The 26,809-nt window shown below is 37.9% G+C and overlaps 2 protein-coding genes across 10 annotated transcripts in view; one reads left to right on the forward strand and one right to left on the reverse strand.

Annotated features, from left to right (window-relative positions):
- The window catches only part of PDE1A (phosphodiesterase 1A), a 389,378-nt gene that overhangs the window by 74,895 nt on the left and 287,674 nt on the right, over positions 1-26,809 (reverse strand). For all 9 annotated transcript variants that reach the window (XM_073019855.1, XM_073019854.1, XM_038001881.2 and 6 more), the window contains 5 exons: positions 19,559-19,741; positions 13,846-13,912; positions 10,407-10,523; positions 9,403-9,543; positions 3,277-3,377 (listed from right to left, as the gene is read on the reverse strand). In XM_073019855.1, the coding sequence (XP_072875956.1) occupies positions 3,277-3,377; positions 9,403-9,543; positions 10,407-10,523; positions 13,846-13,912; positions 19,559-19,741 (609 nt within the window). The remainder of the gene's footprint in view (positions 1-3,276; positions 3,378-9,402; positions 9,544-10,406; positions 10,524-13,845; positions 13,913-19,558; positions 19,742-26,809) is intronic.
- On the forward strand, positions 22,739-24,332 carry LOC140712582 (actin, cytoplasmic 1-like). The gene is given in 2 exon segments (XM_073019853.1): positions 22,739-23,586; positions 23,588-24,332. Coding segments are annotated over 2 exon segments (1,134 nt in total). The 5' UTR covers positions 22,739-22,806; the 3' UTR covers positions 23,942-24,332.

A 26,809-nucleotide genomic window follows, 5' to 3' on the forward strand; every position in this document is an offset into this window, starting at 1 on the left:
ATATTGTTGCATTTTGGTCATTACAACATTTTGGTTCACGGAATTTTCAAGTTCATGTCGAATTCATTCATTAAATAGTTTACTCTGTCAGGCAATTTTTTTCCCATTTTTATACAGAGTTTTAAAATATAAATTGAAAAAAATAGGATTCTTCTTTCTCCTCCTCTGCCCCCATCTGCCCTTCCTTGTCCTCCTCTTCCTTGTCATCCCTCTCCTTTCCTCCACCTCCTCCTCCTCCCTCTCCACAGCCAAATGCATAAGTAAATCAGAACTCTTCATCCAGTCGCAGATAAATAGTAAAAGGAGAAAGCCAGAGTGATGATCTAACACTGCTGCTGGAAGAGGCCAGCCCACTGGCCTTTACTTTTCAAAGTCGAAAGGGCAACTGGTATTCACTGATAACAAATCACTTGCTTTCTTCTCAAACCCCTAGAACTGTTTTCCTGTACAAAGCCTAGCTCAGTGATGAGCAATCTTTAATTAAAATCCTCCATGTTGCGGATCCAGTGGATGTAGAGACCCTTTGGTAAGCAAAATGATCTGCATAGTCCTGTTTTCCTTTGACATTAAACACAAATAAAAGCAAAAATCTCCCTATACTCTGCAAATATGGGTAGAAAAATAACATTCCTGCTACATAACCAGACTCTGAAGTTTTCCTTTTCCCTTCAACCTGTGTCAATCTAGGGGACCCTGGGGTTTCCTCCATTCCAGGGACAGACAGAATGCCCTCCCCAACACTTCACTGTTTAAATTGTAACTCTTCCTGTGTCTCCATTAAAGGGTTACATGTGTAAGCCCACCCCATTTCAGGCTTTAACAGGTTAGAATTATCATGTGTCTGTCTCTGGCCGTGGGAGCACGCTTGTATAGGAAACTGGATTGACAGTGAGTGTCCCTCTTCTCACTCCTCAATTCTGCCACTGCCATCACCTGACCAGGTGCATATAGACAGGTCACTTCACCTCTCGAGATCTTCATTTTCTATTCTTAGATGATGGAAATCAGACCAGATGATCTATACTGTGGATCTCACTCATCTTATGGTCCTTTAAGTTCTAAACTGTCTAATATTTTAATAAACTGTTTCTATATTCCCCACATCAAACAATAACTCCCACATCTGGAAAATCAGTTGTTAAAAATATATATATTAAAAAACCAAATGAACTGACCACACAAGAGCCTGCACATGTATGCTTATATCAGTATTATTCATAAGTGCCCAAATTTGGAAACAACCAAGATTTGCTTTAATAGGTGAATACATAAACAAAATATGGTATGTCCATGCAATGGAATAGTATTCAGTGATAAGAAATAAGCTGTCAACCATGAAAAGACATGGAGGAACATTAAACACATTCTTCTAAACAAAATAACCCAGTCTGAAAGAACTGTATACTGTATTATTTCAGCTATATGACATTTTGGAAAAGGCAAAACTAGAGTCATTAAAGAGACTGGTGGTTGCCAGAGGTAAAGGGGTAGGAAGAGAGAAATGATAGATGAAGCACAGGAGACTTTCAGGGCAGTGGAACTATTGCCTGTGATACTGCAATGGTAGATACAGGACATTATACATTTGTCAAAACCCATAGAACCCATAATGCAAACAGTGAACCCTCATACAAACAATGGACCTTAGTTAATAACAAGTTATCGATATTGGTTAATCAATTGTAACAAATATCTCACACCAGTGTAAGATGTTAATAACAAGGAAACTTTAGGGTAGCAGGAGGAAGCATATGGAACTCATAGAACTCTGTACTTCCTGTTCAGTCTTTCTGTGAATCTAAAACTGCTCTAAGAAACAAAGTCTATTAATTAGAAAAAAAATCAGATTTAATCTTTCCTCAACAAGAATGGAGATTTATGCAGTGGTTCAAGAGACACATCAGCTCTTAACATATATCTCCTTATTAAGCATCCTTAAGAAATTTCAGGATCCCACACATATAAAGTAAGCTGGATCCTGATGGGACCTAGACCAAATCTTGCTTCTCAGATACTGACTTCTCTGCCTAACTAAAAAGAGTTTAGGGTAACTCTCTGTTATAGACTGAATTGTGGCCGGGCGCGGTGGCTCAAGCCTGTAATCCCAGCACTTTGGGAGGCCGAGACGGGCGGATCATGAGGTCAGGAGATCGAGACCATCCTGGCTAACACGGTGAAACCCCGTCTCTACTAAAAAAAAATACAAAAACTAGCCGGGCGAGGTGGCAGGCGCTTGTAGTCCCAGCTACTCGGGAGGCTGAGGCAGGAGAATGGCGTAAACCCGGGAGGCGGAGCTTGCAGTGAGCTGAGATCGCGCCACTGCACTCCAGCCTGGGCGACAGAGCGAGACTCCGTCTCAAAAAAAAATAATAATAATAAAATAAAAAATAGACTGAATTGTGTCTGCCCTAAAATTCATATGTTGAAGCCCTAACCCTCAGTGTGTCTGTATTGGAGATAGGGCTATTAAGGGTGTAATTAATGTTAATGAAGTAACAAGAGTGAGGCCCAAGTCTAATATGACTGGTGTTCATATAAGAAGAGGAAGAGACACTGGGGTGCATGTGCTCAGAGAAAAGACCATGTGAAAAAACAGCAGGAAGGGTGTTGTCTGTAAGTCAAGATGAGCAACCTCAGAGGAAACCGAACCAGCTGACACTGTGCTCCTGTACTCCCAGCATCCATAATTGTGAAAAAATAAATTCATGTTGTTTAAGCCACCCATTCTGTGGTATTTTGTTATGGCATCCCTAACAGACTAACATACTTTCACTCTGGTATTTTGATTTAAATAACTTCCATTGTAACCATCATTAAATAATTTCATTTTCTAGTTATTTTAAATTTAATACTTCATGCTGGCCTGAAAATTAGATTTAATTTTTGGATTTTATTTTCAGAAGTACAATTTTATTACTTTCAAATACATAATGACATGAAACCAGTACCTTAAGCATTATGTTGCAAGATTTGCATCAGTGAATAGATGTCTGACTTGTGTGGTAGTTCACAGTGTAAGTTCTGGGCAGGGACAGATTGCTTTAAATATTTTCATGTTCTTTAAATTGCTAGATATGCCACAAAATACTATACACAATATTCTGGAAAAATAGTAGTCGACTGATTCAAGTGTTAGCAGCTTAAGAAATTTTGCTAAAAATTCATTAAACCTGTTCTTATTAGAATCTTTATTATTTTTTTAAAATTCTCAAGTAATATGCAGAAAAATAAATTTCAAATTTTAACTAATGAAAGTTAATACTTTTTCAAACTTACCTTGTCTGAATGTGAAAGTTGTTTGTTGTCCCTGTATGCTCATAATCATGAATGGCAGCAGCAAAGACCATTGCTAAAATTTCCAGTTCAGTGAGCCAGTGCTAGTAAATCACAGAAAGAATCTATTATATTCAAGAAATAAATACCATCTTTCCTTTCTCTGAAAAGGACTTTCAGCGCACCCTGTTTATGTAATCATATAAAATTATTTTTTATTTCTTTTAATTTTTTTCCTATTTTTACCTCCACTAATTGTGCATGATGGATGCTTCATAAGGTCAATGATTGTTTCATGGCATATAAGTTCAACATTCAGAATATAATTGTCCTTGCTAATTGAAAAAGGAGCAGTTTCCTATTATTTAAAAAGTGAACCCTAACTGGATTTTGAATTTACAGCCATACATGTTTGGGTTCTTCTGAAATCAATTACAGTTTGGTGATTTTTAACATATAGCTCACGCAACATTAAAATGTCTTTTAGCCCAAGTGTTGTTGAACAATCTACTATGAAAAAAATGTTCATCTAAAACTTAAAAATATTCACTTCCTTACTAGAGAAAGTGCACTTCATTTTCATGTTTAGAGATTTAGAAAAGTTTCTGAAATTCACAAAATTTTCTATTCATAACACATAAAAATGGCTGTGCAATTAACTTCAAATAATGCTAAAAGAATAAATCCTTTCATGTAAAATCCATGACTATCCACTTTACATACATTCACCTTTCAGTTACTAGCTAGATGCTTTAACAAAAGTTCTCTGCTATTATTAGTTCATTTAGAAATAATTCAATAGTTTATTCATCACTCACATTTTGTAAAACCCTTATACTGCACTGCCCAATATGGTAACCACATGTGACTATTTAAATTAAAAATAAAGAAAATTAATTAAAATTAAATTCACTTTCCCAGTTACACTAGCCATATTCCATATGCCTATTGGTCACATGTGACAAGTGGTTACCATATAGTACAGCAAAGACACAAACCATTTCCATCATCACAGCAAGTTCTACTAGAGAACACTATAAATAGATGGCACTTGATGGTAGAAATGCGGAATCCAAAATGCTATGAAGCTCACTCTGAGTGGTCTTATTCTATACACTTAAAACAATAAAAGACCTTGCAAAAAACAACAGAAAGAGATCACGTAAACTTTGTGCACACTTGATAAAAGTTTGCAGAATAAAGATGCAATTTAAGAGCATAGACAGAAAGGCTAATTGGTGGCAGTGGATCTTGGGAAAAGGATGGAAAAAGATTGATAGTTAAGTGCAAGGATAGAGACAGAAGAATTTTAAATAGAAAGAGCAAATGTAGAATCATACTATAAGGTCTGTATTAAAATAGAATTGTCAATAGTACAATTGTGTTGGAGAATCAAGTGAAGTGAAATTGAAGAATATGGAGAGTATGGAAAGAGTGAATGGACTAATTTGATGAGAATTGATGAATTTAGATTTTGTGTAAAAGGTAAAAGAAAGCCATTGTAGGTCCATGGGTCAAAAATGAAGGCAGTGACAATTGTTGAATCTCATAGATACCAAAGCTATAATCTTATTAATATTAGCTCCCTTCACATAACCTATCATGATATTTGGCACATATTAGGAACTTAGTATTTGTTAAATTGCAATTAGCTAGTTTTGCATTAGAAAGAGGTAACAGTGGTAAGAGACCATGGAATCAGTCCTGGTTTTAAATCTCTGTTAATCCTCAGGAAAATGAGTTATTTACCCTCTCAGCTACAGTTCTGGTGAGAATGGCATTAGTAACCTTTCCCCTATGGGGTTTAAGAAGAAGTTTTGAGTTAATGTATGCACTGTGCCTATCATGTCTTGTCATATGGTAAAATAAAGAATAAATGGCATTTTGCTAGGAACTTACTATGTTAAATGCATTGATTAAGGCATTAAATCTGGGAAATAATAGTTAAAATATCATTAGTGATTGTAATTCAAGTACAAACGCCTCACAATCAGATGAAGCAGAAATAATTTTCAGAGCCAAAGTGAGTTAATATAACTAGCTGTTCTGTGTTCATAGACACATTTAATTATGAGTCATTAAAAGGAAGAAAGTGACCTTATAGAGGTCTGAATTGGGACTGAGCCTCCAATGTTCCCAATGAAACTATGGAACTATAAACACCATGAAATGAATAGCAATTGAAGTTAAACTAGTTTTGAACCCTAGAAACCCACTGTTTTATTAAAGAAAATGATTTCTTTTAAAAAAAGTCACTTATTTAAATTTTGGGGTGGGCTCAAATTATGTATTTATAAATATAGCTGTGGTTTTTAAAAGGCAGCATTCATTATCTACCATGATAATACAGAATATAAAGTGTCAATAGTAAAAAGAAATTAAATTAGAAAATCAGAGATGGAATTAATTAGTGATTGACTCATAAATATTTAAAATTATTATCTTGCTAGCTGTGAAAATTTATTATAAACACATTTCCTGTTTTTATTCTGGTTCATTTCTGCCTCCCATAAATAGTACTTTCTCCACAAATTCCCCTTACTTATTTCCGCACTATGGACTAAATCATTAAGTTCCACTACAAACTAGTATAGGAAGAGAGAAACATTGAACTTGCACACTTAATTTAAAAACACATCTACTTTGTATTAGCAAAAGTAGAATTCTGGACTGATGGTTAGTTTCTTAGCTGCTGATTCATTTTGTGCTAGTATCAAAAAAATTCTAACTCAGAAAACAGGTGCTTAAATTCATAGATTTTATAAATGACTCCTGAGGGCAAGCCAGAGAGAATGAGGTTAAATCCTGTCACTCTTTCCAACTACAGCAGTGGTCAATACAAATCCAAGTTTCTTCTGATTCCTAACAGGCAGAAATAAAGGGTTAAGATGATAAGTCATGAGCAATGCAGACACTGTATTTCATCAGACTTGTAGGTTGTATTTTGTCTGGAGAAATGCTCAGGTTGGCTTACTCTAGAGTGGGCAGTCATCAACTTATAAAGAGGTATTGACTGCTATTAGCCACATGTATTAAAACAGAAACAAAGGAAGGGAATTATTAACTGGACACTTTAGTTAGCTGGTCTCATTAAATTCTTATAACCACTTCGTAAGACGGTTATATGTAAATATTTTTATACCTATGTTGCAGATAACAAAGCTGAATCCTAGAGAAATGGATCAACATTTCAAAGTTCACGTACCTATCTAGTGGCAGAGCAGGAATGCAAACCCAAATCTGTCTGATTTCAAAGTTTCTATTTCTTCCACGGATCACGATAGCATTCATTACATAAAGAAGGCAATATGCTGAACATATTCTTCTAAGGTTTCAAAAGGAGAATTTCTAGCTAATTTTACTATATGAATGGGTAGAGGCGAATAGAGTTTTGACTTAGGACTTATAATGTAATTTTCATATCTGAATTACTCAGGATGTGTGTGTGTGTGTGTGCCTGTGGGATAGAAAAAGTAAATACATGTATTACACAAAGTATACATGTGTATTATATAAAGGGTGGGGAGAATTTCACGTCAGAAAATCACATTTATTTCTTGATTCCTTGAGTATTAACAACTCTTTTAGCTAGAATTTATGAGATTTGACACTATTTTTCTCTATTCCTTTGAATAGGCTGAAGTAGTTTGCTGTAAGTTACCAGTATAGAAAATTGGCATATTGCAATTAATTAATGAAGGTATGTTAATAGCTGTTATGTTTTAGGCACTAGGTTAGGTGCTTTACAAATGTGATTTTATTTACTCCTCATTTCCATTCTATAAGGTGGCTGGTATTATTAACTGCATTTTAGTGACAAGGGAAGCAATGTAGAGCTAGGGAATTAGAAAGGGGTGGGGCATGGGTTTAAACTCATGTCTGACTGCTTCCTGAGTCCACACTCTCTTTCCTCTTCCAAACACTATCATATTGGAAGCCATTTATAAGAACAGAATTTCCACATACTTTGTAGAAAGATGTAGTGCTAAATGTACTGTAGACTAATCAGAGAAAAATGCAGTCATTCCAAAGTGTGGAAGACTGTTTCTGTGTAATCAGTGCACTAAAAATTCCAAAGGAACTAGACGTAAATTCATCTCTCTTCCTTGTACTCTTAGTATTAGAGAGAACGCAATGCCAGGAACCCTCTAATGCAAATGTCTTCTGGCCAAGGCCCTTGGATAATTTCATATTCAAAGAGACATTTGAAGGTGGCTTGACAGCACTTTATAGAACATTTGTTCCTTAGCAAATGGACTGAGTTGCACATCACTGTCACCATGGCACAGGACTACAAATGAATCAAGCGACAAAAGGAGAGTGAGGGGGACAAGCAGGTGTATGAGCATCAACTCTCCTCTGCATTGTCTACTCCCAGACTTGAGGGCGTCCCTTATGACATTAACAAACAGAAGGACGATGGCTTAATTGCAATCCCTTTCAGGAATGGTCCTTAAAACATCTTGCAGATGACAACATGCATTAGTCTCCTGACAGTACTGGGCTGCTACCAGAGTGCTTCATAAATGTCACACTGATAGGGCCATCCTGAAATAGCAGGGCATCAACCAAAACACTAAAGTAGATGACCCAGTCTTCTTTATATCAAATCTGAGGGGTGAGAAAGAACTAAAGAGTTTTTGCTAACGAAAATTTCTATAAAGCTTTTTTGTTACAAAGAACCAACACATTTGTATACATGAAATGTAATAGTCACCTATCACTACTTTTTAATGTAGGCAAAACTTGTTAAAATAACTTTCCAAAAATTGTGAAGCTGACAGTGTAACCTAGTTTTGACAAAATAGTCAATACATTCATAAACTCATTTTGTCTTCCCTTTCTCCATCTATGGTAGAATTTCTCATTATTCTCTTTAGTTCAAATGTATTTTCTTGATTCTGGACAACACTAAAGGTCTACTACCAGACTATTTTTGTAATGGCCAAATTAATGGATGAGTAAAGAGCCCAGTGACACATTTTTGCTAAAGGATGAATACAATCAGAAAGTTACATTTATATTTGGTAAGTCATAGTTCTCAGAAAGTGACTATGTGCTCTTTGCTAACAACTTTAACTTTCTAGGAGTCATGCCAGGCTTGGCCAAATTCCCCAGTCTTACAGAGAAGTTGGAATGGCCTATTAGGTCCCATAACAGTCTTCCTTATAATTCTGAGAGTAAAACCACATTGTAGATTTGATTTTCTCTGTTTACCAATTAATATGACACCAACATCTCTTCAATGTCACCTTCACACCAGATGTTCTGAAGCTGATATAGGAGACTTTTATTTGACTCCCTTTACACTTGTAGCAAATGTAAAAAAAAAAACATGCATTCAAGCAGGAATATTTTTTGTAAATGACAAAATTCTGGTTGCCTCCTAGGTTGAAATGGCATTTTCTCACTACACTTCACAATTAAAGCAGGTGCTAGGATTTAGAAATCTCACATGGCCTGCTCCTTTTTTGAACCCAGCTCAGTTTGGCACCTTCCCAGGAAGGTCAGTTCCTCACTTTTTACCTTCTGGGAATCACTGTGAGTTTTAAGACATTACAAAAATTCCCAGCTCTCTCAGAGTTCCTGTCATACACTCACTGTTATTTCAGGCTTTGCTTCGCTGAATCATTTAGTCACCCATTCATTGATTCATCAAATGCAAAGAAGAGGAAAGAAAATTTGGAAAAATTCACATGAATAATTTCCCCAAATCCTATTAGAATTTGACTGTGACTAAGAGAGCAAAAGCGACTAAGGTCAGGTTAGGAGCACATAATGAGTGAGAACAGAGTGCTATAACTTTTATTCTAAAGACTTTTTCTCTAGGTCACTTTTTTTGGTTGATTTCTATGGAAAAAATGATTTTACAAACAAAAATGTTCGGTAGTCCAAATTTGGGGCAACATATATTTTTATTTGCCTCTGGTTATCTTTTTTGCACTGACTTAAAGTATTTTTTGAAAAATGTATATTATAACCCATGAAGCTTCAAAAATCCAAACAATTATTATTTATAAAACTTAATACTTTGAATACCTCTATGGGCATTAAAGAGACAATAGGAACTTACAGGAATGGAAGTTGATGCTTCCAAATGAACAAACCTCAGTTATAAAGACTTCTTACCATGATACCTGTGTGAAGCATTATGTAATGCACAGTTTGAGTGACATCAGCTGCATGAATCAAATTGTGATATGGATTTTTGTACTTGCTGTAACCAACTTCTAAAGCTTCTGCAAAGGTGATTAGGCAAGAAACAGGGATCTGTGGAAAGTAATAATTATAATTATATTTTGACCAAAAAAGTGGTACTAAATCAACTTGAGCACAGTTTGTCGTGGAACATATTAGTGAGTCAGATGTGGACAACAGTTTCTTTATGTCAAATGTCGATTGTTCTGAAAAACCACTTCATGAACATGTTAGCTTTCATTCCCAAAAAGAAGGATTGTAACCCCCTAGTATTTAACTAGGACAGATTAAATAACAGACTTACTCGTACTATTACATTGAAATTTTAGTATCTTCCAGAGAGTAGGAAGGCTAGTTCTTAAAAGGGTAAATATTTCCAGTTACAATTAGTGGAGTCTAGTTTTTCTATCTTAATACAAAGAGGTTAAAATAGATTATCTCCCAGTACTTTACAGCTCTAAAAATGTGATTATTCTATAGGAAATGATGCAAGTAATAAGATACAGTCTGCTCAGTACTCTGTATCAAATCTATTGCTTGGATGGTTCTAAATGAAGTTAATTAGAAGACCCTTCAATCTAATTTAAGAAAAGCTGGCAGTAAAGGTTCATTTTGTATTTTAAGAATGCTGGAGTAGTCATATTTCTTTAAGACATAGCTGCCAAACCTTATGTGAGTGTTTTGTGAAAAAGTCAGGGGATGTTGGCATCTTGCTGGAATGAGGCTATAGTGTCTCATGATCTCTAGGTGGATATATAGATGTGTCAGTGAGTTGTGGAGAATGGTTCTATCATGTAAAGACCTCATCCCCTTAATTCTGTGACCTGCTAAGACATCCTAAAATGAATTGCTTAATTACTCAAATGTTCTGCATTTTCATTCTTATTCAAATAACCAATTCTAAGAGCATTTCACTTGTGTTCCATGTTTCTGACCTTGAAACGGTTGATAAGATCATATCTGGTAAACAGTTCATAAATCATAAACTTCAGACTATGCTCTCCACTTGCTTCATTTAGGGCAAATACATCAAAAGACCATTTATCAACATCCTGTAGAAAAAAGAATAAGTACTTTAGGTGCCAATACAATAATGTTTCTATGAGAATTTATTCAAAAGATAAGGCATTGTACATTTAGCAGGTCATCTTTCAATTTAGCATGCCAAACTACACTTTGACCAGAGTTTCATAGGACAGGACCACTTAGTATCCATGGGTCCAGAAAATTGAGGCCATAGTGCTGAATAAAGCACCAAAACCTTTTCTTTAATCCCAAAGTTACTAAACTGATTTAATGCATTTGATAATACCATAATACTGTCATTATCTTTAATCTCTCTCCAACTTCCTGCCATAAATCATTTTCTCAGAGTGGACCTCAATTTAGCATAGAATTGCTAGTTACATAGGTGATGTCAATTGGGAAATACAGAAGAAATAGTGCCAGTTTTTCTTTCTTACTCACTTGCTACATTGCTTGAAATTTCACCATAAGAGTTTGCAGTTTGGCATAAAGTTCTGATATTTACGTCCTGTTATAAGATGTAAATATTGGCCTGGTGCAGTGGCTCACGCCTGTAATCCCAACACTTTGGGAGGCCAAAATGGGCTGATCACGAAGTCAGGAGTTTGAGACCAGCCTGACCAACATGGTGAAACCCCATCTCTACAAAAAATACAAAAGTTAGCCAGGTGTGGTGGTGCACACCTGTAATCCCAGCTATTCAGGAGCCTGAGGCAGGAGAATCGCTTGAACCCAGGAGGCAGAGATTGCAGTGAGCCAAGATCACGCCACTGCACTCCAGCCTGGGTGACAGAGTGAGAGTCCGTTTCCAAAAAGAAAGAAAGAAAGAAAAATATATAAATATCATAGAGAGATAGAGTATACACTATCTGTAGTTATTAAAAGGTATTTTTTTACACTACTTTTCACCTATTATTATTTGCTCTATCTTTGGCTGACTTACTAATACTTTGCTCGAGGGACAGGTGGTGAGAAAAAGGAAGTGGGCCTTTTGATTGAGGAAGAGGATAGTAATACTCGTATTTCATGCAATTCCCTAGGGAAGCAAGCAGGCCAGAAAGGAAACTAGAAAGTACCCCATAACAGAGAGAGAGGGCAGTGAGCAGGGATATAAACCACTCCAACTACCTCATGATTTTGCTTTGAAAATCTATAGAAGCACTGTAGTCCATTCTAATGGTTATCAGAAACTGCTAGCAAGAAGGCCTACTGTTTACACACATACAGTAGGTTTAGTATTGAACAGCAAGTGGGCAACCATAAAGCTATGCATTAATTTTCTATTTGAGTAGGCATGTTTCAAATTTCATTCAACACATTTTTTCTGGAGGCCAACTCTATGTGCTATAATATGCTAGAACCAAATTAAAAACCTGATAAAAAGTATTCAGTCTCTTTTAAAAATACTTCCTTCAAAAAATAATAGTAAGAGCTTCAAATGGTATTTTTAACCACTTGGAAACAAGCACCAATGAAATAGTTTTTGGTTTGCTTGTATGTCGTTATTAAATTCCTTGCATTTGGCCCTTATTTGATCCCCAAATGCTTGCTTTATCTCTTTATATATTAAAAGTTATTATAAGTTCTGTTAGAAGGCATTTTACATCAGTAAATCTCAAAGGAGGCCAACAAATCTTTTATCAAACTCCAAAGCTAACAAACAAGAGTTAGTCCAGACTCTTAGAAGGTTGCTATTTATATTTACAGCTCCAACTTGGGTGTTCCCACTGAGTAAAAGGTTAATTCTTTATTTCTTGAGAATTTTTTTATAAACCCTGATGATTTACATTTGTAAACTACTGCAGATGCTTGGATTTTATGTCATCAGATTGAGAACGAACAAGACAAGGAGGCTTCTCAGAAAATAAGAATTATTTAACTAAAATATTCTTTACTTGGTGATATTCCCTTTCTCAACCTGTTAGTTTATATCTTTTTTACTATACGACATGTTAGAAAAACTACTACATTCTCTCATACTAAAATATTTTGTTAGTTGGTTTTTAAGTGAAGATTCTTAAAATAAATAAAATAAAAATGAGTAATTTTCTTGCTGACTGTTAAGGAAATAATAGAGAAGGCAAAATCTCTCAAGAACCAAAGATTGATTAATATCCTTTAATGCAGTGGTCCTCAATATTTGGGCACCAGGAACTAGTTGTGTGGAAGAAAATTTTTCCACAGGTCGAGTTGGGGTTGGGTGGTTTTGGAATGAAACTGTTCCACCTCATCAGCAGTGCACAACCCTCACATGCACAGTTCACAGTAGGGTTTGCGTTCCCATCAGAATCTAGTGTCCCCTCTGATCTGACAGGAAGCAGAGAAACACAAATATAAAAAAGCACCAAAGAAAAACGAGCTATCTTTTAAAATTAATGAGATTAAAATCTAACATGCAGCAGAGAAAAAACAAATGCAAAGAAGATGCTTAAAAATTTTGAAAACACAAATTTAAAATTAAAAAGGAGTACAATAAGTCAGAAATAAATCAACCCAAGATCCGCTGCTGCCAATATCCTTTAAATTCCTGGTTAATGCAGAAAAAGCAACATGAAGATGTTTTAGGAGACAATGTTAATTTCCCTTAACCAAATTAGGCAATAGAAACAAGGAAATTAGAAGGATGAGCCTACAAAATGCCTCTGTAGAAATAACATTTAGAAACAAGGCACATGAACACTACACACACACACACACACACACACACACACAAACATACACACACAATGGGGCATGTATGTGAGCCAACAACTTTACTCACTTCAGAGTTTCAACTCTGATTATTTCTAACATATATAGCACTGCAATTGGGCCTTAGAATAGTGTAGCCACAGGAGAAGCCAAAGGTAAGAGAGATAAGTTTTTTTTTTCTTTCTTAATTTTATCTTACATTTTGTATTTTTCAGACCTACAATCCTAAATAATTTCCTTCTATATGTTTTGTCATTTAAACATAATTGACTAAAACATCTTTTTATAACATGCATTTAACTCTTCCATAATACATTCATAACAAAATATGTACATTTTGACAAGTACTAGTGCCATTTCAAAATAAATTCAAGATCCCCATAAATAAAATTAAGAAAAAAACCACACGTATGTATGCATATAAACATGCATATATATATATATATGTTGATATAGTTTGTGTAAATCAGTCATTTAAATCTACAATGAGTCATGATTTGGAACACAGTTCATTTGTTACATTGTTAGAATATGTTGAATTTTTTAACGTTCTAAGATGTAGGCTGCAGTAAAGACCTATTCTCGTTTTCTCCTAGCCTTTTTAAGAACATTTTTTAAATGACCATTTTAAATATGAAAATAATGAAATGATTTCACCTTTAATGTTACGATGACAGCTGCTGGATATGCCAAACCAACCATATGATATGTTTTTCGGTACATCCTAAAAAAGTCAAAAATAAGTGTATATATAAAACTCATTGATTCAAAGTTTTCAACTATTTCTGAAATGTAAGGGAAGAGATTACTTTTGACATGTTCACCTCTTATCATTAGTTACAGACTCCCTTTGTGTCAACAATGATAACTATAGTCACCTTTTACTAAACATCTACAATTTGACAATGTAATATATTCTCTATTCACAATCACGTTGTAAAGTTAATGTGACTTTAGTTTCCATGTAAAGATATCTTTCCCTGAACTTTATCATATTGAAAGATGCACTACACTTTGCATATGCAACAACTTTCTAACATGCCAACATATCCCTGACAGTAGAACATTCTTGTTTTGTGTCCATTTATATGACAAAATTTTTAGTCTGGAAGCTAAATGTCATTAAAATATTTCCTTTATATTTTTATATTAAAATTATTGGGGGGGGGAGATGTAGTGTCATCAGAATTTACATAGCTCCCTTCTTTTATTTAATGATATTGGGAAATTAATATCAGCAAAACTTATTTAAGTTTGTTCAAATTGTCATTCAATATTAAGAAAGGTTATTCAGAAAGAAAACAAGGTTATTTTCATTTCCATAATAGTATCAATAACAAAAGTGTTTTTTTGTTTTTGTTTTGTGTTTCTGTTTTTTTTTTTTTTTTTTTTTTTTGAGATGGAGTCTTGCTCTGTCGTGGAGGCTGGAGTGCAGTGGTGTGATCTCCGCTCACTGCAAGCTCCGCCTCCTGGGTTCAAGCGATTCTCCTGCCTCAGCCTCCTTAGTAGCTGGGATTACAGGCACGTGCCACCATGCCCAACTAATTTTTGTATTTTTAGTAGAGACAGGGTTTCACCATGTTGGTCAGGCTGGTCTCAAATTCCTAACCTCACGATCTGCCCACCTCGGCCTCCCAATGTGCTGGAATTACAGGTGTGAGTCACCACACCGAGCCAACAAAAGTGTTTTTAATAATCAGTGATTTGATTTTTTCTATCTTCTGCTGGGCAACCCAAATAGCATAAACCAAATATAAGAACCCCCTCCATGAATTCATGTGAGAAAAGAATCAATATGATAGCCTAGTGTGTGATATAGCAATAGTGCTTCCATTCGGGACTCTGAAAGAAACATGTTTCCTCCTCCAAGGCCTGGGAAGAAAGAATTCAATTGATTATTAATCATGTCCTTTAATTTTTATATCAAGTTAGTCCACAACTAGCTGAATTTCTAGGCTATCTCTGTAAATTCTCCCTACAAAAGGCCTGGAAATGCCATAGCTTAATTAAATATGATAAATATGTTCGATGTAAGAAATGGTCACCTGGACAATATTCTGCGTCTTTTATAAAACTGCTACAGAAGATACTAAATTTTTTGATTCAATGTTCCTTATGTTAAAAATGCATGGGACATATTACTCAGTTTCTATGTAAAAGTCATCATTTGTTAAAGATAATCAAAGCTAAGCAATTTATCATGTTTTCCTGTTAAGTCTTGACTAGTTGGAAGTTCAGAATGAAAATATTGTGTTTAATTACATCTCTAGCCTAGGTTTTCTTGATGAAGTATCTCTCCATTTTATTCTAGAGACCTTAAGCACAAACGTTTCATGCTTCCACTTTATTTTAAATAATCATAAATTATTTTTGGATGTGGGTGATTAGGTAAAATAAGAAATTATCCTATATCTCTATTGAAAGATTTTAGAACAGTTAAGACTAAGAATACTTATATTAATTACTTCATTGATATAATTATTCTAATCTTGCAGAGCAAGGAAACTACTAATCATACTATACAAGATCTAGAATAATTACTATCGACAATGATACTTAGGTGTTTTTTTGGAAACAGTCTTTTCCATCCGTTTCTAGTCATTACCATTAATACTAAAAAATGGAGGTGCAGGGGAAATTGAAGGATGATGAACAGGGAAAAGGGTCAATATAAAAATCATTCAGGATTAAGAAATTTTAAAATGTTAATTAACATGAACTTGACTTTATGGCACAGAAAGGCAAAGAAAACACACGCTTTGAATCACATGTTAGCCACTCACTGCTGTGTGACCTTTGGAAACTATTTAATGTCACTCATTTGTAAAATAAGAATAATTATAAGCTTTTTGTGAAGAGTAAATGATTCTCAATACAAGAAAGTCATCATTTTTATTATTATTGTAACTGTTCTCATTACTTTGCAGCCAATATCATTGGTTCAAAATCTTATATCTTTAGAGCTCTCTGGCCTCAGTGGGACCTCTGGTGCTACTGAGTTTCTTAAACCTGGGATAGGTTGAGAAATGAATACCAATATACTTTCTCATTACATGGAATGTAAAGGAAGACAAAGAGGATTACCCTTCCAAAGAGACAGCAAAACTTTCCCATTATCATACTTTTCTAATTCTATAATCAGGAATAGAATTCTAGGATGGAAAATTAGAAATAGTAAACTAAGATGGAAAATTAAGATGACTCATCCTTGAATTAGAATGAGTATCAGAGATATCTTAACCCAGTTGTCTCACACTTTAGTAAACAGGTGATATATTACAAGTTTCTGAAAAATGACAATGAATTTCCTGGGCTCTAAAGGTGGTGAAAGTCTAACTGGAAATGTAGTGGATTATTTTTGGAAGTTTCCATAATAGTTACAAGATATAATTCAAAAACTCCTTAAAAAAATACTATTTTAAGGCCAGGCGCAGTGACTCACGCCTGTAATCCCAAAACTTTGGGAGGCCAAGGTGGGTGAATCACCTGAGGTCAGGAGTTCGAGACTAGCCTGGCCAACATGGGAAACCCTGTCTCTACTAAAAATACAAAAAAATTAGCCAGGCGGGGTGGCAGGAGCCTGTAATCCCAGCAGGAAAATCTCTTGAACTCGGGAGGCGGAGGTTGCAGTAAGCTGAGATCACGCCACTGCACTCCAGGCTGTGTGACACAGCCAGTCTCCATCTCAAAGAAAAACAAAACAAAACAAGCAAACAAAAAACAACACTATTTTATACTAGGCACTCTGAGAGGCAGCAGACTTATTCAGTGGAAGGCAAGGAAAATATTGCTGCTGTTTCACAGGGCTTATTCCAGTGGTGAGGAAAAATGAAATAAAAGAGACAATATATGATTACAAACAGGGATAAGTGCTGGAAGGTAAACCACTGGCTGGGGGCTACAATAGTGAGGAACAGCATAGAGTGATCCGGGAAGACCTCTGGAACGGTAAAAGGGCCAGCCCGCTATGTTGAAGGGTGGGGAGAACCACTTCTGACAGAGAAAATAACAGGATGAATGGCTCCAAGGCAGGAAAGAGCTTAGAAATGTTCTTGAAATTGAAATCAGGCTGGTATAGGTGTTCAGTCAAGGATGAAGTTTGCAGTAGAGGAGGCTAGAAAGCAAAATGGGACCTAACCAGGCTCAAGTGAATTGGGAAACCCTCTGGTGGTTTGAAGCTTAAGAATGAGAGGAACTAGGCCGGGCGCGGTGGTTCACGCCTGTAATCCCGGCACTTTGGGAGACTTAAGCGGGTAGATCACGAGGTCAGGAGATCGAGACCATCCTGGCTAACATGGTGAAACCCCGTCTCTACCAAAAAAAAATACAAAAAAACTAGCCGGGCGAGGTGGCGGGCGCCTCTAGTCCCAGCTGCGCGGGAGGTTGAGGCAGGAGAATGGCGTGAACCCGGGAGGCGGAGCTTGCAGTGAGCCGAGATCGCGCCATTGCACTCCAGCCTGGCCGACAGAGCGAGACTCCGTCAAAAAAAAAAAAAAAAAAAAAAAAGAAGAACAAGAATGACAGGAACTAATTTGTATTCTAAAAACATCACTGTGGAATGGCTTGGTTGGGGTGGGCAAGTGAGGAGGAGAGGAGCCCAGTTAGAAAGTTACTGTCATATTTCTGAAGGCAGATAGTGGAGGCTTAGATTGTGGTTGCAGGAGTGGAGATGAGGAAGGGAGTGGATTCAGAATGCATTTGGGTAAGTAATTGCCAGGGCTTGCCGGGGAATTGAATCTTTGGAGGAAGTGTTTAAAGGAAGAAGTAACAAGACTTCAAGTAGACTCAGCTGTCAAGATTGAAGATGATTACTTTTGAAAAGTTCCAATAAACTTGTCCCACTATTTTTATGCACCTACTAGTGGGGATTCAACAGTGATTAAAAAAAGACTTTTTTCCATATGTTCTTAGCACACTGATTTCTTAAAGACTGCTTACTAATTTAGTTACCTGAAGTACAATTTTATACTTTTATAGGCTACTAAAAAAGTTTACTTTTATAGGCTACTAAATAAAATTTTATACTTTTATAGGCAACTAAATAAACATATGAAAAAATGGAAATTTAGCATATTCATATATTTTATGTATTATAACCTTCTCTTGAATGGAAATGGAAATTCGGTTGATCTTCCTCCGCAGTTTACATTTTTTCCCAGTTTGCCAAGTTCTGCAATTTTTTTTAAACAAAGAAGACAAAATATACATTTCTTTAGCAAATCAAACATACTCTCATGTTTCATCTGTGATTCTCTCACAGATTTTCTGATGTACTATTTAGATATTTTTAATTCGGTGCTAGAGAAAAGTCATCTTCTTTAAATTGCGTAGTGTATTTAACCATCTTTAAGTTTTATAATACATTTCTTGCCATGCATTCTCATTTACACTTTTAGAAATTCAAATGTGCTTTCCATTGTCCCTTTAGCAGAAGAAAATTAAAGTTTGTAATGTTTATTAACAGTAATACCTAGACATATCAGAAGATGAGAAATAATGCATTTTCTCTAAAATTTAATTTTAAGCATATTGGCAAAATGTTCTCTGTTTCTCAACTTTACTAGTTTCTAAAATATTCAAATAATCGTTCTATATATAATTTCATATAAGTATTTTTTAATCTAAAGGATTTCTGATAACTACTTTTCAATTTTGTCAAACATAAAATGTCTATTTCGGGTCTTTTGTAGTTTTAGTTCTAGGAAATATCTTATTTCCTAGATGGAAAAAATAAGCTGTAGTCCTAAGGGCTGAAAGAACATAAAATTGGGTCATATTAACATATGTTTCACGTTGAAAACTCTGATGATATAACTAGGCGTTTCTAGGGACCATCAAATATCCCTTGCTTCAGTGACAGAAATGTTGGGGGGGAAAAGAAAAAACTATCAAAAGTGAGCACAAGAGGGATTTCCTCCATTATGGAAAGATGGGAAGTGAATGGGCTTTTATCTTTAGGGCAAAGGAAGGCCTGAGTGATCTTGACATGTAGATTGCTACCCAATGTAGAATGTATTTTATGAAATGTTACATGTTATTCAGGTAAAATTAGTTGTGTGACATATACATGTGTCAGAATTGTTTTTAAACAGTTGTTCACAAAGGTTCGTTTGAGGAGAAAGGTCATTCAAAAGTCTTTGCTTTCAGTCTTCATGTCAACTTAAAATAAATAAAAAGAATGCATCCGGGACCAGGTGTTTTTGTTATAGGTAAGTTCATCATAAAGTCCCAAATTTGTTCATTCTAGTTATAATTATGATTACAGTTTTCCTCAATAAGTGAAATATAGACTGCTCATACCTTTTATAAAATGAATGTATCTGCTGCCTTTCAACTATTATTGTCTTGAGATGCCAACAATTTCACTTACCTTTCCACAAAAATTCCAGCTTGAACAGCATGCACAATGCTCCGAAATTTTGGTTTTTCCTCAGGTTTCTTTTTTGTCATCCCCATTTTCCGTGTAAAGGTAGAAGCCAACCAGTCCCGGACTTCAGATGGGACTGAGTCAGTCTGAATGTCACTGAGCTCATCTTCAGTATCCAAAAGTCTTCTACAAAAATTTATACAGATTAAACATTTTTAAAAAGTGAAGAAAAACTAATAACAGGAAAACAAGGATTGCAATAGAATTTAAAATATAGCCAATACCGCCCTGTTTATTCCTTAATATGTACTCTCTAAAGAAAAAAAAAATTCATTAACATTTGGAAAGCTCTTAATTTCTCAAATTGATCATATGGAGGCAACAACTAATAGATTTTGCATTTGCTGCTTCCCAAACATTTCAGCACAATGATACACTAGTCTGGAGGTACCGATTGTTAATATCTTTAGTGTGCTGTTCTGATAATGAATAAAACTAAAGAAAGATATGGAAGAGAATTCATAAACAGATGTCTGCTATTAAAACAAGCAACTGGAATGGAAAAAATAAAGGGGGATTGAATCCATAATAGCTGTCATATACTTAATAATCTAGTGTATGTCTTACATATAGTACATGATATTTGAATAAGGCTTTGCAATGTATAAAAGTCATTCACAGGTACTATTTCATTGGATAAGTAGTCCTAAATTTTAGGAAAATAACAACTTAAGTGCTCTCAATGATATCCATTCTATCAATATCACAGATTTTAAAAGTGAAAAAAAAAAGAATGAAAACACATGAAAATAAATAGATTATGTTTAAAGCACATTTCAGGTGACCAGTGGGTGGAGATCTCATGGGTTTAGAACTGCTGGCCAAGGAAATCAACCCAGTGAGTGAGGTAGTGAACAGGAACTGAAACAATGACCATGCTCTGTGAAAGCTCCAGGTAGATAAAATTGACTGGACTGCTGAGTAATAACAGCTGCCATTAAGGAGGACACTCAGGAAACATCGCTATTTTAAGGCCAGTCAACTTCAGCAGTCAACAACTTCCTAAAGGTCTGAACTGGCAACATCCCAGAGGCTCCCCACCAAATACAGAAACAGCTTACAGAACAGTTGAGCTTTGTCTCCAGGAGGAACACAGTCCGCTCTGCCTGCCATTTGACTCGGTTCTTTCCTTATCTGTGCACCAATCTAAAAACTCATTGGTACATGTTAGCTTTAACCTTTGGGTTTCATCTGCTTTTGAAAATCTCTTTGCACAGACCTAGGCCTAAGGTTTATGAGCCGATGTTGGAAGGTGGCAAGAAATGGTTGTACATGCCAATGCCTCAGAAACAAGGCATGGGCCATCTCAAGAAACAGGGACAAAACAAAGGACAAAAACCAGGAGGTCTCCACAAAGAACTCAATCTGGCCAAAGAGAGGCCCAAAAGGTAATATGCAGAAGAGGAACTTTTCATGTTCCTTTAAATGGCCTCCTGTATATGCTGCTGTTTCCCATAAACCTGCAGAAAATAGTCATTTGCCAATATTTCTTTTCCATGGTATTAAATAAGCATGAATGTATTTATGAAATGCCTTATGAAAAAAGTAAACATAAGTTCTGGAGTCACAAAGATACACGTATACCTATAAAGATTAAAAAGATTTAGAGTTGAATGTTAATACTGATTAATACTTACTTTATTCGATTTTTAATATTCTTTCTGATCTTACATTTGGATGGTTTTGATTTACCCCTAAAATACTGAACTAGAAAATTAAAGCAAAATAGTTTGTTTTTCTTTTTGCCCATTTGAAATTAGATTCCCTAGCCCATTTCAGCAAGTCACTAAACTACATGGCTTGAAAATTTCACTACTTTAAAGATTATGCCATTTCTACGATCTCTTATGCAGTGATCAAATACAGGGCAGGTGGGACAGGTAGAATAGGAATCATTGTGGTGTAATCTTGTGATGTCACCGTGCTCCAAGCATTCCACTGCAGCCTAGTTTTGTCAGCTAATCTCCTTAGAATGACAGAAACCTGACTGATGGTGCCAATTCCTCCACAGTAAATTTCATGTTGATGACTTTAGGGCTATATGTCCTATTCTCATAAATGATCCAAGAGAGATCATCAAACATAACAAAACCAGCGTATGAAAGTGATATTCCACATAGTAGAGTGGTACTTAGGAGGCTGGAAATCCTTAGTCATGATGCATGAGGTCATTTACTGAGAAGAAAGTGAATATAATTTTAGGGAGAAAGAATGATATGGATATAGATTAATTAGGGACACACAAATAAAGGACGAGACTGTGTTAAGGGGAGAGCATGGGATATGCTATTGTGTAACTTGAAAAGGGAATCTTGAAAAGGCAACAACTACCTCCATAAAGTTTAATTTTATGTGTCACCATAGGTAGGTTATGGTGGCCAGTTGTTTGGTCAAACACCAATTTAAATGTTGCTGTGAAAGTATTTTTTAGATGTGATTAACACTTAAATCAGTAGACTTTGAGTAAAGCAGATTACCCTCTAAATTATGGGTAAGCCTCATCTAATCAGTTGAAAACCTTAAGAAAAAAGATTAAGGTCCCCCAAAGAGAAAGGAATTCAGCTTCCAGAGCGCCTTTGAAATCAAGAATGCAATAACGACTCCTGCCAGGGTTTCCAGCCTGCCAGTTTGCTTTGCAAATTTCAGACTTGCCAGCACCAATAATCACATGAACTTCTTCCTTAAAATACATATCTCGCTCTCTCCTCTCTCCTCTCTTCTCTCTCTCTCTCTCTCTCTCTCTCTCTCTCTCTATCTATCTCGTGTGTGTGTGTGTGTTGTGTGTTGTGTACCTGTTGGTTTGGATAAGAAATAATCTTTCCATCATTTATGAATGCTGTGCGATAACTACCAGTGTAGGTTATAAATGAAATAGAATATAAAGACTGAGTTCTCTATTAATACTCATTGAATAGAACATACCAGTCCTATTTCTCATGTAAAAATCCTATTTGCAATGAACTAACATGCCTTTTTAGCAATTATAAATCTAAACACCATACTGTTTAAACATTACAGAATTATTGTCAAACTAAATGATGTGATTAAAAATGGAAAAAATGAGAATGATCCCTTCTCAGGTGGAACTTATATTTCAAAAGAAAGACGAGGCCGAGACCGCGTCCGCCCCGCGAGCACAGAGCCTCGCCTTCGCCGCTCCGCCGCCGGTTCACACCCGCCGCCAGCTCACCATGGATGATGATATCGCCGTGCTCGTTGTGGACAACGGCTCCGGCATGTGCGAGGCCGGCTTCGCGGGCAACGATGCGCCCCAGGCCGTCTTCCCCTCCATCGTGGGGCGCCCCAGGCACCAGGGCGTGATGGTGGGCATGGGTCAGAAGGATTCATATGTGGGCGACGAGGCCCAGAGCAAGAGAGGCATCCTCACCCTGAAGTACCCCATTGAGCACGGCGTCGATGGGACGTCCCACAACTGGGACGACATGGAGAAGATCTGGCACCACACCTTCTACAATGAGCTGCATGTGGCTCCTGAGGAGCACCCCATGCTGCTGACCGAGGCCCCCCTGAACCCCAAGGCCAACCACGAGAAGATGACCCAGATCATGTTTGAGACCTTCAACACCCCAGCCATGTACGTGGCCATCCAGGCTGTGCTGTCCCTGTACGCCTCTGGCCGTACCACTGGCATCGTGATGGACTCCGGTGACGGCATCACCCACACTGTGCCCATCTACGAGGGGTATGCCCTCCCCCACGCCATCCTGCGTCTGGACCTGGCTGGCCGGGACCTGACTGACTACCTCATGAAGATCCTCACTGAGTGCGGCTACAGCTTCACCACCACGGTCGAGCGGGAAATCATGTGTGACATTAAGGAGAAGCTGTGCTATGTCGCCCTGGACTTCGAGCAGGAGATGGCCATGGTGGCTTCCAGCTCCTCCCTGGAGAAGAGCTACGAGCTGCCCGATGGCCAGGTCATCATTGGCAATGAGTGGTTCCGCTGCCCTGGAAGGAAGGTTGGAACCTTCCTTCCTGGGCATGGAGTCCTGTGGCATCCACGAAACTACCTTCAACTCCATCATGAAGTGTGACGTGGACATCCGTAAAGACCTGTAGGCCAACACAGTGCTGTCTGGTGGCACCACCATGTACCTTGGCATTGCCAACAGGATGCAGAAGGAGATTACTGCCCTGGCGCCCAGCATGATGAAGATCAAGATCACTGTTCCTTCTGAGCGCAGGTACTCTGTGTGGATGGGCGGCTCCATCCTGGCCTCGCTGTCCACCTTCCAGCAGATGTGGATCAGCAAGCAGGAGTATGACGAGTCTGGCCCCTCCATTGTCCACCACAAATGCTTCTAGGCGGACTGTGACTTAGTCGCGTTACACCCTTTCTTGACAAAACCTAACTTGCGCAGAAAACATGAGATTGGCATGGCTGTATTTGTTTTTTTTTTTTTTTGGCTTGACTCAGGATTTAAAAACTGGAACGGTGAAGGTGACAGCAGTCGGTTGGAGCGAGCATCCCCCAAAGTTCTACAATGTGGCCAAGGACTTTGATTGTACATTGTTCTTTTTTTAATAGTCATTCCAAATATGAGATGCATTGTTACAGGAAGTCCCTCGCCCTCCTAAAAGCCACCCCACTTCTCTCTAAGGAGAATGGCCCAGTCCTCTCCCGAGTCCACACAGGGGAGGTGATAGCATTGCTTTCGTGTAAATTATGTAATGCAAAATTTTTTTTTTTTTTTTTTTTTTTTTGAGACGGAGTCTCGCTCTGTGCCCAGGCTGGAGTGCAGTGGCGCAATCTCGGCTCACTGCAAGCTCCGCCTCCCGGGTTCACGCCATTCTCCTGCCTCAGCCTCCCAAGTAGCTGGGACTACAGGCGCCCGCCACTGCGCCCGGCTAATTTTTTGTATTTTTAGTAGAGACGGGGTTTCACCATGGTCTCGATCTCCTGACCTTGTGATCCGCCCGCCTCGGCCTCCCAAAGTGCTGGGATTACAGGCGTGAGCCACCGCGCCCGGCCTAATGCAAAATTTTTTTAATCTTCACCTTAATACTTGTTTATTTTGTTTTATTTTGAATGATGAGCCTTCGTGCCCCCCCCTTTTTTGTCCCCCAACTTGAGATGTCTGAAGGCTTTTGGTCTCCCTGGGAGTGAGTGGAGGCAGCCAGGGCTTACCCGTACACTGACTTGAGACCAGTTGAATAAAGGTGCACACCTTACAAGAAAAAAGAAAGACTAAAAATAAAATAAGGAGGGGGCGGAGCAAGATGGCCGAATAGGAACAGCTCCAGTCTCCAACTCCCAGCGCGAGCGACACAGAAGACCGGCGATTTCTGCATTTTCAACTGAGGTACTGGGTTCATCTCACTGGGGAGTGCCAGACAATCGGTGCTGGTCAGCTGCTGCAGCCCGACCAGCGAGAGCTGAAGCAGGGCGAGGCATTGCCTCACCTGGAAAGCGCAAGGGGGAAGGGAATCCCTTTTCCTAGCCAGGGGAACTGAGACACACAACACCTGGAAAATCGGGTAACTCCCACCCCAATACTGCACTTTAAGCAGACAGGCACACCAGGAGATCATATCCCACACCTGGCCGGGAGTGTCCCACACCCACGGAGCCTCCCTCATTGCTAGCACAGCAGTCTGTGATCTACCGGCAAGGCAGCAGCGAGGCTGGGGGAGGGGCGCCCGCCATTGCTGAGGCTTAAGTAGGTAAACAAAGCTGCTGGGAAGCTCGAACTGGGTGGAGCTCACAGCAGCTCAAGGAAACCTGCCTGTCTCTGTAGACTCCACCTCTGGGGACAGGGCACAGTAAATAATAACAAACGCAGCAGCTCTGCAGACGCAAACGACTCTGTCTGACAGCTTTGAAGAGAGCAGTGGATCTCCCAACACGGAGGTTGAGATCTGAGAAGGGACAGACTCCCTGCTCAAGTGGGTCCCTGACCCCTGAGTAGCCTAACTGGGAGACATCCCCCACTAGGGGCAGTCTGACACCCCACACCTCACAGGGTGGAGTACACCCCTGAGAGGAAGATTCCAAAGCAAGAATCAGACAGGTACACTTGCTGTTCAGAAATATTCTATCTTCTGCAGCCTCTGCTGCTGATACCCAGGCAAACAGGGTCTAGAGTGGACCTCAAGCAATCTCCTACAGCTACAACCTACAGCTGAGGATCCTGACTGTTAGAAGGAAAACTATCAAACAGGAAGGACACCTACACCAAAACCCCATCAGTACATCACCATCATCAAAGACCAGAGGCAGATAAAACCACAAAGATGGGGAAAAAGCAGGGCAGAAAAGCTGGAAATTCAAAAAATAAGAGCGCATCTCCCCCGGCAAAGGAGCACAGCTCATCGCCAGCAACGGATCAAAGCTGGACGGAGAATGACTTCGACGAGATGAGAGAAGAAGGCTTCAGTCCATCAAATTTCTCAGAGCTAAAGGAGGAATTACGTACCCAGCGCAAAGAAACTAAAAATCTTGGAAAAAAAAGTGGAAGAATTGATGGCTAGAGTAATTAATGCAGAGAAGCTCACAAACGAAATGAAAGAGACGAAAACCATGGCACGAGAAATACGTGACAAATGCACAAGCTTCAGTAACCGTCTCGATCAACTGGAAGAAAGAATGTCAGCGATGGAGGATCAAATGAATGAAATGAAGCGAGAAGAGAAACCAAAAGAAAAAAGAAGAAAAAGAAATGAACAAAGCCTGCAAGAAGTATGGGATTATGTAAAAAGACCAAATCTACGTCTGATTGGGGTGCCTGAAAGTGACGGGGAAAATGGAACCAAGTTGGAAAATACTCTTCAGGATATCATCCAGGAGAACTTCCCCAACCTAGTAGGGCAGGCCAACATTCAAATCCAGGAAATACAGAGAACGCCACAAAGATACTCCTCGAGAAGAGCAACTCCAAGACACATAATTGCCAGATTCACCAAAGTTGAAATGAAGGAAAAAATCTTAAGGGCAGCCAGAGAGAAAGGTCGGGTTACCCACAAAGGGAAGCCCATCAGACTAACAGCAGATCTCTCGGCAGAAACTCTTCAAGCCAGAAGAGAGTGGGGGCCAATATTCAACATTCTTAAAGAAAAGAATTTTAAACCCAGAATTTTATATCCAGCCAAACTAAGTTTCATAAGTGAAGGAGAAATAAAATCCTTTACAGAGAAGCAAATGCTTAGAGATTTTGTCACCACTAGGCCTGCCTT

Source organism: Chlorocebus sabaeus, chromosome 10 (genome assembly GCF_047675955.1).
Source record: "Chlorocebus sabaeus isolate Y175 chromosome 10, mChlSab1.0.hap1, whole genome shotgun sequence".
In the NCBI taxonomy this organism is placed as follows: Eukaryota; Metazoa; Chordata; class Mammalia; order Primates; family Cercopithecidae; genus Chlorocebus; species Chlorocebus sabaeus.